This window comes from Rhinopithecus bieti, unplaced genomic scaffold (assembly GCF_001698545.2).
Source record: "Rhinopithecus bieti isolate Rb0 unplaced genomic scaffold, ASM169854v2 scaffold_759, whole genome shotgun sequence".
Taxonomy (NCBI): domain Eukaryota; kingdom Metazoa; phylum Chordata; class Mammalia; order Primates; family Cercopithecidae; genus Rhinopithecus; species Rhinopithecus bieti.
This window is the reverse complement of record NW_016803631.1, coordinates 2,363,530-2,375,625: the sequence shown is the minus strand read 5'-3', so window position 1 is coordinate 2,375,625 and position 12,096 is coordinate 2,363,530. Positions and strand designations below refer to the sequence as shown.

General features: G+C 34.9%; 1 protein-coding gene across 3 annotated transcripts in view; it reads right to left on the bottom strand.

Annotated features, from left to right (window-relative positions):
* The window catches only part of GSK3B (glycogen synthase kinase 3 beta), a 269,562-nt gene that overhangs the window by 78,024 nt on the left and 179,442 nt on the right, over positions 1-12,096 (bottom strand). For all 3 annotated transcript variants that reach the window (XM_017891387.1, XM_017891398.1, XM_017891407.1), the window contains exons 6-7: positions 9,106-9,212; positions 2,289-2,386 (exon numbers count right to left, since the gene is read on the bottom strand). In XM_017891387.1, the coding sequence (XP_017746876.1) occupies positions 2,289-2,386; positions 9,106-9,212 (205 nt within the window). The remainder of the gene's footprint in view (positions 1-2,288; positions 2,387-9,105; positions 9,213-12,096) is intronic.

Sequence of the window (12,096 nt, the reverse complement as noted above, 5' to 3'; positions counted from 1 at the left end):
AATTGCCACAAAATTCTAAAATATAATCAGTAGAGAAATGATACAATTCTAATGAGCTAAACGTATATGACAAATAGAATGGCCAATATGCCCAGAGAATTTTAGCATGATGATGGTGAGCTCAAGTACATCAAATAAAAGCCTAGGGACAGGAGAAATGCTGAATGGTTGTGTAAGAGCAGAGATCAGGAAACTACAGTCCATTGTCTGTGTGAGGCCCATAAGCTAAGAATTAACAGATTTGCAATCAATTTGATGATTAGAAAGTACTAACTTTGAACATCAATTAAGAGAAAGGTTATATTCCCCCAAAAAGAACTCAATTCTTCTGGTTAGTAGAGTTGTATTAAAAAAAAAAAAAGGACTCAATTATTATACCTCTAACTTCATCCATAAAAAAATTTGTGAAAATGTGTTTTCCCTTTTGTTATTGAAGTACGTATATGATGTCCTCGATTTTGCCTTTTGGCCCACAAAGTCTAAAAGATTTTATCTAGTCCTTTACAGAAAAGTTGGCCAAAATATTTTACCTAGTCCTTCATAGAAAAAGTTGGCCAAGCTCCGCATTCGAGTATTAATTAACATGACGGGGTAGGCTTTTAGAAAATAAAGAAAGCGGATCACGAGGTCAGGAGATTGAGACCACCCTGGCTAGCACAGTGAAACCCCGTCTCTACTAAAAAGACAAAAAAAATTAGCCGGGTGCCGTGGCGGGCACCTGTACTCCCAGCTACACGGGAGGCTGAGGCAGGAGAATGGCGTGAACCCGGGAGGCGGAGCTTGCAGTGAGTGGAGATTCACTGCACTCCAGCCTGGGTGACAGAGCGAGGCTCCGTCTCAAAAAAAAAAGAAAGAAAAGAAAGAAAGCAAACTATTCAAATTTAGATCTGAGTGTAGCATAGAAATCAAAAAGAAAATAGTTCTGTTAACAAGGGTAAAAGGTTAGATCTGAAACTCAAAGATGGTACCAAAAAGAAGATGTAAATACCACAGTAGTCTAAGCTGCAAACTGTAAGAAACTGTATGGATAATAAAGAAGATCGCTGATTACACACTGATCTTTTCAACCATACTTGTACACAATGACATCTAGCAAAACCACCTTTGATTTTAAAAATCCCTATTTTTAAAGAATGAAGTACAAGGGTTTGAAAAGAACTTGATCACAGTCCTATGTTCATGGTATAAGCTAGTGAGGAGTTACAGCTCAGTATAATAAAAACTAAATTCAAGCTGTCCAATACAGAATAAGCTGCATCCCTAAGTAGTAATCTGATGCTGGAAGTGTTCAAGAAAATACTAGAAAATCATTTGTTATGAATGTAACTAAAAGGTTATTTCATTGTGTGTTGGATAGGACGACATGACCTCTAAGATGATTTTTCAATTTTACAATTCTATGAAATATCTGGGGTATCACAAACAAAGCCCCAGAGACAGTAGGTGTTGTTGCTTTGTCCAAACTGAAACCTTAGAATGAACCAATCTAGTGATATAAATCTAGACACTAGGTTTTTTTTTTTTTAAAGGGCCTTCCTTTAAGATCTCAAATATTTAAAACTTGAAAAAATTACATTTAAAAACTCAATTAAAATCTCAGCTCTACTGTTCTTAGAAGGAAACATATATTCTAAGATAATATTTAAATATTTGTTGTTAATAAAGGTGTATGTATGCAAAGCTAAATGAAAGCAGAAGCTGTGTCTGAGCAAAACCAGACACATCTTCTGCTTTCATTCAGCTTTAAATAAAATTTAAAATAAAATTATATTTAATCCATATAGACCCAACAAATAAAATTATATTAAATCCATAAGTCAAATGTTTCTATCAATGATCTAGCCAGACATGTAGGCATTCATTCTTTCATTTTACAAATACTGAATAAATATAAATAGTGACCAAATACAAGTATCTCCTATGTGCTTAGGAGCAGGGAGTATACAGTGAGCAAAAACAGACAAAGCTTCTGCCTTTATTCAGCTTACATACATTTTAGTGAGCTTATAGTCCAATTTTGCTTTTAAGTACTTTAAATAACAGATATATACCTTTCTTGCATCAGATATACATAATAGTTTTTCTAGAATCATACAAGAGAAGAGTAACTCAAATAACCAAAAGGCTGGGGGGCGTTCTTATACCCACTTTATAGCTGAACTTGCTATGTGACCTTGGATTGTTTCCTCCATTTTTTAAGTTTCTCATGTGTGTATATGTGTGATATATATTATTAAAGTAGCACCAAAATTCCTTCCAGTTCAAATATTCTGATTCAACCTTCTCACCTTGATTATTTCCACCAACTGATCCACACCACTATCCCCTGGAAATATTGGTTGTCCTAGTAACAGCTCAGCCAACACACAGCCAGCAGACCATACATCTAAAGAGAAAAGAAAACAAAGCCTTATTAATACTTTATAGCTTGAACTGAAAAATGTTTGTATACATTTTCTAATTTTACTTTGATCACAGAGTAAATATCACAAGGAAAAGATTATACAATCCAAAACAGAGAAAACTTCATAAAACTTCCCTAATGTTCTTTTTAATTAAATGTTAAACTTACCAAAGAGGAAACCAGACCAGTAAGAATATTCTAATAAAGGGTAAAGTCTATTATTATCAAATTTCAGGTATTCAAGTCTTCAAATAACAAGACAGAGGATTACAGTACCAAAGCTATGGCAGGACTATCTATTTATCATACTTAAAAATCATTCAAAGTGACACAATCTCTGCATATTAGTAGGTACTTACAGAGGAACAGCAAGGAAAGGTTCAATCTCTCCCAGACCCTGGGCTTTAAGTCAATGCAAATTCTGAGGAACACTTTTAAGACTTTAAATGGTTGATTTTATGTTCTAGGATGACTGACAGAAAATGTGCCTAAATATATTATCATTTTAAATAAAATGGAATGGCAATGATAGAGGAATATATTTTACTTCATAAATTATAAAATAATCCACTTTTAAGTCAAAATGAAAACCTCAATCCCTAGAGAAAACTTTAAAATTAACTCAATTAATACACTTTAAAATACTTTAAAGTATACATCCTAGTTTACCCAGGATAGTTATGGCTTATACATTATCCTGGGATAACTATTAGTAACATCTTCTTTCTCTCTCAAAAGTATTACTGGATTAGAAGATAAACTACAATCACTCTATTTTAAAGCCCACTATTAAAACTTCCTACAAGAAAAGGCTGCTTTTTAGCTTCCAGATTTCTGAGATTCCTAGGTTTCTAATGTACCACACTCAAGTGCTTTAGGGAGACGAATATGAATCATTGCTGGACTTTACCACCTACCAGTAGGGAAGGAGAAGAAAGAACAGTAAATGGTTGACAACAAAAATTTTAAAGGTCTGATGTGGTGAGATGTACTATCAGGAGAAACTGGAAATCACTGCTCCAGTGACTACTTTTTATTGACCTAGAAAAATGACATAGTATTCATTTAACAAACTCAAGTTGATTTTGTTCAGTCCTAAGTTAATAACCAAGATATCTATTCTGCAAATATAGACCAAGAGTCCTATTTAATATATTAGGAAATTGCTAAATGAAGCAAATATGAAAACTTGCTAGGGAATCTTTACTCAAAGCCAATAGTAATACTAACTGTTACAGTCAAGTGGAAAAGATGTATCTCCTTATTTATGTAAATGCTTATTTTAATCCAGGTTTTAAAATATCCCTTTACCTAGTTAATAAGATGGAAGGTAATATGCACTCAACTTTTTTCCTCTCTAATACGGAATGATTCACCTCAGAATACAAGGCTGAAAAAATTATATGGGAATAACTATGCCTTCATAAAAAACAACAGGAAACACTTTCTTAGGCAAGATTTAGCTACAAATATGGAAGACAAAAAGTAAAACATCAAGAAATACTCTTGCCTAGAAGTTACCACAGAAGATTGATACTTAAAAGATTCAGGTGACAACTATATTAGCAGCCTTCAATTCATGTTACATCAGTCAAGTTAGTAAAAACAAAGTATTTATCAATCACTTTCTGGATGACACTAAAATCTCTTCTACTTTTATTTCAAAGAAGAAATGGATGAAATTCTCCAAATAGAATAAAACTTCAACTAAATAGAAGGTACTGAAAAAATAAAAACAGTGCTTTGGCACACTGAAAATTAGTTGGGGTTAAAGCCAGAATAGCATTTTGTTTCATACTTAGGTTCATGTTAAAGTGATCTTTCAAGACCATTCAGTTTAACACACTTATTTCATGGAATAAGGAAATTAAGACATGATAAAGTTAAATGACTTCCCCAAGGTAAAGGTACTGAATAGTAGAGCTAGGCCTGGATCATTCTCAATTCCCAATCAAGATACCACTCTCTTGAATAACTGTCTCACTGTCACAGAATAACAGCCCTTCAAGGGTCTGTCTGTAAGTTCAATCCCTTGTTCTAAGGAAGTCTTTTGTTCTCATTCTGCCATTTCTCAGTAAGACAATATAATCAGAGACATCAGCTTTACCTTTGGCTGTATCTAATAATATTGTCAGAAGCAGTTACTCTTTCGTTTCAAACATTACGGTTAAAAACATTTAAAATGTAACTATATTAGTATACTTTTGGGGGGTCTGTTTAAAAACATTACAGTCTTAAGCGGCAAGTATCCTAAGTTTATAATGGGAGGCCAAACCTAGGCTTGTGAGGGTTCAAAAGACTCCTGTTTATATAACTGTTTCTTAATGTGTGAGATGATATGGTAACTTCTTGAGAAGAATCAAACTGCCTTTATTTTAGGTGTTTCTGGCACGACTCACACCAGTATATATAGATAATCAGTATCATATATTTGAATAAAATGTAAAGCAGCTGGAAAATACAATGATATACCCAAAGACAAGGGGCTGAAATTTGCTCCTGAGGAGAGTCAAGTCTAAAATGCCACAAAAGAATACCACCTTACATTTCTACAGTATTTTCACTAACATTTTATTTAAGCCTCACAGTCACTCAGAAAAGCAGAACTGTCAGTAATCTCCACTTTACTTCAATTGTGATGTGATGCTCAAACCCAGGTCGACCACAAGCAAAATATTCTTTGTACTCTTTCTCATCTATCCATTCATATATGCCATGTACCACAGCCATAATAAGACCCTGAGAATTACATACACGTACATATACATATTATTATGCTCTCTACCCTCTGGCAAAGCAGATTTCAAAGTGTGGTCTACAGAGAACACTTTGTACTCTTTGCACCTGGGTCCTCTAGACATTTTTAGATTTCCCAGAGGGTAAAACTCTTTTCACAAGAATACACTTTTACTGGGTTAATATTTGTACTGAGGGTACAAAGGAAATGGTGGGTAAAACTGCTGGCCTCTTGGCAGAAATCAAAATGTGCTTTGGCATTTTGCCATTTGGCAAAATAAAAAATGATAATGTGTTTTCTGATCAGGGTGTTTGCTTATATCAGAGAATTTCTATTTGTATCAAAAAGACAGAAAACTGTCACAAGGTCTGTTTTTTTTTTTGTTGTTGCTGTTGTTGTTTTGAGAGGGGGGTCTCATTCTGTCACCCAGGTTGGAGTGCAGTGGTGCAGTCTCAGTTAACTACAACCTCTGCCTCCTGGCCTCAAGCCATCCTCCCACCTCAGCCTCCCAAATAGCTGGGACTACAGGGGCATGTCACCACGCCCAGGTAATTTTGGTAGTGACGGGTTTTCACTATGTTGCCCAAGCTGGTCTCAAACTCCTGAGTTCAAGTGATCTGCCCACCTCAGCCTCCCAAAGTGTTGGGATTACAGGTGTGAGTCACTGTGCCAGGCCAGGTCTGTTTTTTGTTTGTTTTAGTTTTCTGTTACCGTGGGGATTTTTTGGGTTTATTATTTGCATGCTTTTGTTTCTGTTTTTGGACTAAAGGAATTCTCTTCAGAAACAATACATAAGAGTAAAATAATTTTGGTTTCCACTTGCACAGCTAGCTTAAAGTTGCTCCTTGTTAGCTTCCTATTCATGTCCAGCCGATCATGCTCTCTCTGTTCACTCCTGGCTAGTGGGCTAAAATGGAGTAAAAGAGAAGGTCAATGATGATTAAAGCTAATGGTCTCTATTTAGCTCCTTCTATCACTAAACATCTTAGGTGAAGACTTGAGAAGGTCAATGATGATAAAAGCTAATCTAATAGTCTCTATTCAGTCCCTTCTATCACTAAACATCTTGGGTGAAGACTTGAGAAGGTCAATGATGATTAAAGCTAATGGTCTCTATTCAGTTCCTTCTATCACTAACATCTTGGGTGCGTACTTCTACAGAATTAGTGCATTTAGCAAAACTATTAGTGACTTAAGCTGATTTTATATTAAATAATGGAGATGGCATGAAGGAAATGTTAGCAATATGGCCATACTATCACTTTCATTATTAACTTAATGAAATAACATTAACTAATAAATTCTCCAACTAGTGTAATCACACTCAGAAGTATTTCAGGAGGATTTTAAATAAAAAAGTAAAAAAAAAAAAAAAGTTACTTAGAATTAATTTAAATTCTTAAGGTAAAAGCTATTAGCTTTATAATTCTAATAGTCCAAGGAGGAAAAACAGAATAGTAGGTATATCTTGAATTCTAAAAAGTAAAATTTGAAAATCTCTATACAGGCATACATCAGAGATGTTGTGGAATTGGTTCCAGACCATTACAATAAGTCACAATAAAGCAAGTCTCACAAATCTTCTGGTATCCCAGTGCATATAAAAGATGTTCACTCTATACTATAGTCTATCACTTGTACAATAGAATTGTCTAAAAAAAATTAACGTACATACGTTAATTTAAAAACATTTATTACTAAAAAAAATGCTAATGATCATCTAAGCCTTCAGTGAGTTGTAATCTTTTTGCTGGCAAAGGGTCTTGCCTTGATGTTGATGGCTGCCAACTGATCAGGGTGGCAGTTGCTGAAGGCTATAGGATGTGGCTGGAGCAATTTCTTAAAGTGACAATGAAGTCTGCCATATAAATTGACTCTTTCCTTCACGAAAGATTTTTCTGTAGTATAAGATGCTCTTTGATAGCATTTTACCCACATTAGAACCACTTTCAAAATGGGAGTCAGTCCTCTCAACCCCTGCTGCTGCTTTATCAACTACAATTATGTAATATTCTAAATCTTTTGTTTTCATTTAAACAATATTCACAGCATCTTAACCAGGAGTAGATTCCACCTCAAGAAACCGCTTTCTTTGCTCCTCCATAAAAGAAGCAATTCGTTTATGTTTTATCACGAGATTGCAGCAGTTCAGTCACATCTTCCGGCTCCACTTCTAATTCTAGTTCGCTTGCTATTTCCACAACATCTGCAGAGACTTCCTTCACTAAAGTCTAGCACACCTCAAGGTCATTTATGAGGCTTGGAATCAACTTCTTCCAAAATGTTGTTCATGGTATTTGGACCCACTCTCACGAATCAAAAATGTTCTTAATTGCGCCTAGAATGGTGAATCCTTTCCAGAAGATTTAAAATTGACTTTGCCCAGATCCATGAGAGTAATCACTATCTAGGGCAGCTATAGCCTTACGAATGTATTTCTCAACCTTTGGGTGACCAGTTGCATTGTCAATAAGCAGTAATATTTTGAAAGAAATACTCTTCTCTGGAGTAGTAGGTCTCAGCAGTGGGCTTCAAATATTCAGTGAACCATGCTACAAACAGATGTGCTATCATCTACTCATTGTTGCTCCATTTATGGAGCACAGGCAGAATACATTTAGCATCATTCTTAAGGGCCAATACATTTAGCATCATTCTTAAGGGCCCTAGGATTTTTGGAATGGTAAATGAGCACTGGCTTCCACTTAAAGTCACCAGCTGCATTAGGCCCTAACAAGAGAGTCAACCTGTCCTTAGAAGCTTTGAAGCCAGGTAATGACACTTCTCTCTAGAGGAAGTCTTTCATCTCTAGAAAATCTAGACATGAAAGTCCTAAATGGTATCTTCTTCCAATACAGTATAAGGCGTTTGGTCTCCATTAAAACTCTGATGTTTAATGTAGCCACCTTCATCAATGATCTTCGTTACATCTTTGGATAACTTGCTGCAGCTTCTACATCAGCACTTGCTGCTTGCCTTGCACTTTTATGGCATGGTGCAGTTTTTTCCCTTAAACCTCATAAAAAAACCTCTGCTACCTTCAGATTTTTCTTGTGTAGCTTCCTCACCTCTCTGTCTTCACAGAATTGAAGGGAGTTCAGGCCTTGCTCTGGGTTAGGCTTTGGCTCAAGTGAATGTTGTGGTTGGTTTGATCTATCCAAACCACTACAACTTTCTCCGTAACAGCAATAAGGCTGTTTCACTTTCTTATCATTCATCTGTTCACTGGAGTAGCACTTTAATTCCCTTTAAGAACTTTTCCTTTGTGGTCACAACTTGGCTAACTGGCACAATTTCGACATGCCTTCCTCGCTAAGCTTAATCACATCTAGCTTTTGATTAAAAGTGAAAGATGTACCTTTCACTTGAACACTTAGAAGCAATTGCAGAGTTGTTAATTGGCCTAATTTCAATACCGTTGTCTCTCAGGGAATAGGGAGGCCTGAGGATAGGAAGAGAGATGGGTAATGGCCAGCTGGTGGAATAGTCATAACATACACAACACTGATCGATTAAGTTTGCTGTCTTATATTGTTGTGGTTTGTGGCAACCTGAAACAATTAAAAATAACATCAAAGACCACTGATCGTAGATCACCATAGCAGATACAATAATGAGAAAGTTTCAAATGTTGCAGTAATTACCAAAATGTGACACAAAGACATGATGACACAAAGACATGAAGTAAGCACATGCTCTTATAAAACTAGTGCGGGCAGACTTGCTTGACTCAGGGTTGACATAAACCTTTGAGAGGTTTAAAAAAAAAAAAAAAAAGCAGTGCCTGGAAAGTATAATAAAATGAGGTATGCCTATATATGTTTGCATCTCAAGCTTTAAGAAAAAAACATTATGGGATATATCCATCTTTTAATGCAAATAAAAGTACAGATTAGTAATACTAAATTACTAAAATCAAGAAGCAATTAATAATTATGAGCATTATATTCAGATTTATACTTACCTATACTAGAGGTATAATCAGTGGCTCCAAAGATCAACTCTGGTGCCCTATAGTACCGAGAACAGATATACGAAACATTGGGTTCTCCTCGGACCAGCTGCTTTGCACTAACAGAAAAAAAAATAAAAATAAAAAGCAGAAATTCTTTAAATCTAAACCTTAAAAGAACCTAGACTGCTACCCTTTCACAGTATCGAATGATTTTCTAAGATTCACATCATTTGAATCATATATGAAAAAGAAAATGTAAACTGTAACTATTTCTGACAAAAGAAATTTACAATTTTATCACCTTGCCTGCAAAAAAGAATAGCAATTTTTAAAGAAAGCATTTGTCACCTAAGAAGGCACCAAAAGCAAAAAAGGCTAAGTGTTGAATTTCTTCTGATCCTGTTCCCCAAATTCCACTTCTAAAATACAAAGAAGCAAGAGCAGAAAAGAGGTACCTCCCCCACCAAAAAGCATGACAATAGATTCTAAGAATGAATATTCCTCACCCAATGTATTTCTTTAAAAAGGGCTAGAAATTGGCCACTGTATTGCATTTTGACTTCTGACTCAGGGTGAATATTTCAAGGTTTATAAACTCAATCTATTTTTCCATATCTTGGTCAATTTATTAAGTGCATAAACATTTATTACCCAATAAATTATAAACAAGCCCTTCAACTTCAGGGCAGAAATGATTCACAGCCTATGAATTCTAACTGCTATAGTAAGTTTAATTGCATGTTTTCTTACTCTAATTTTCCTACTAAAATAGTTTGTAGCATGTATTTTAAACATCAAAGTATAATAAATTACAACTAATTTCTTTTGAGATGTCGCCCAAGATAATCCAAAGACAGAATAAAATATACTGCTGTAGAAGCCAGCCATTCTGACATACATTAATAAAAAAGATAAATAAAGGCACAAAATGCAATGAAATCAAAACAGTAAAACAGTAAGTGCCAAAAAAAAGGTAAGAAAATGCTGAGGTAAAGGTACTGGAAAACCAGGGTAAAGATAGATGAAAGTAGTCACAAGGATTTCTTTCAATGACTGGCCTTTCTTTTCTTCCATTTGTCTCTAGTCAATCATGACTCTAAACTTAACTTGTTTTCCTTCATCACTAGTTTTGAAGTTTGTTTTCTACCCTCTCCCCAAGTACTGGCATACAATAACCATTTCATAAATTAATAAATACTAATCCCTGTTTTTAGGCTGCATGAAAATTATGACATTTAGTTTTCAGCATAATTGATAGGAGACCATTATATCTTCTAAAGGACGCTTTTTAATTAACAAGATAGATTCTAATTATATTCAGAAAATTCATGACGAGACAAAATGTTAATACCCAAGCTTTGTAGCGTGAAGTTTTTTCACTACTTGATGGAGCTTCAAAAATGGAGCAGCCTCTCTTACAGAGGAGGCTGGTTTTAACTCCTTGCCCAATATTGTGATCACATCTAGCTTTCCGTTCCTAAATAGCCCAACTAGTCCTTTAGCTACTTTTAGGCCCCATGTCATCTAGTGAAAAAATAAGAAGAGAATAATAGCATTTTGTTCAAATTACCAATCTGATACGTAAAGCCCAAAGTGTTTCCCAAACTCTTACCTGACCAAATCAATTCTGTTAAAACAAAAAATTAGAGGGTTTATAAAATGAGCTATCAAACAAGCGAAATCCCTCTTCCAAATTTATCAGAATAAAGCTATTTTATGTCCCAAGAAAATGGGCTGTACCAAATGTTCTGACACTATCATGAGAACAGAAGCTCTTCTAACGTTGGTGTCTCATAGTCTGTCCCTACCAAGTCAGTCACTCTCAATGGGGAAGACACCCATTAACGATAAAACATAAATGATTTGGGCAGTTTTTCCTACAGACAAGTAGTAGTGCTTTGTTTCAAACACCAAATAAGAGCTCTATTGTCTTTCACCATTTTTAAAAATAGTTCAGGGAACAGAGTCATGGCCTGCAAAGTGATAGGTCATCTGAAATTAGTAGAATGAGGACGGTCTGAAAGAGGACACATTGTGAGACTAAGAAAAATTAACTCATGTGCTTATTTTTTAAAGGATCTATCTCAAGAGAAGCCTGTGGAAAACATATCCTATGTTGAAACCCAAATTTAAACTGTGAATTGATGTAAAAGTATTACAAAGGGCTAGGAACATAGGTATCAACAAGTGTGGGGCAATATGTAATCTACAGAGCGATGGTGAAAAGAAAGAATTTTAACAAGGATGAAAAAATTAAATTGGAAAGAATCCAAATTATGTAGAGATGTCTTAGGGACCGTGAGGAGAGAGATTAGGTGATTACACCAGTGAGGAAGCAGCAGGGTAACTGCCTGAGTTACATGGGAATATAGGCTTGACTACATGTTACAAAGTTAGATTAGAGAGGCACAAAAGTACTGAAAACTGAAAATGGAAAGAATAAAGTTTTATTACAAATTCACAGTAAATTACCAAGAACGAGTTTTTAAAAGCAGAAAGTTTGATGAAATTTGCAGGACAAAAGGGTAGAATAAAAGGTTAAATTATAGAGGAAAATGAAGAAAACACTGCTAGTAGACCTTTTATATCATCCCTGAATTGCGGTTAACTGTGAAGTTAAAAAGATACACAGGAATGTAATCAATATTTTGAAAAAAATTAGTTCTTACTGAAAAAGGAGTACATATCTAATATAAACTCAAACAATACTAAAATACAATCAATGAAAAAGTGAGTTTCCCAACTACATTATATTCCCAAAGTTTCCTTTCTTAGGCAATCAAATGTTATGGATTATATACTGTTTCAGAAATTAGCCACACATGTACTTGTATATATAGTCACACTCTGTACGTTTTTAAAACATAAAAGGTAGCATACAATACACATACTCTTGATGTGCTTTCTTCATTTAATGTTTCCTAGAGATCACTCCCTTTCAGTTCACAGACAGCTGCCTCATTCTTTTTCATGGTTGCATGTATTACTCTGTATGTACCA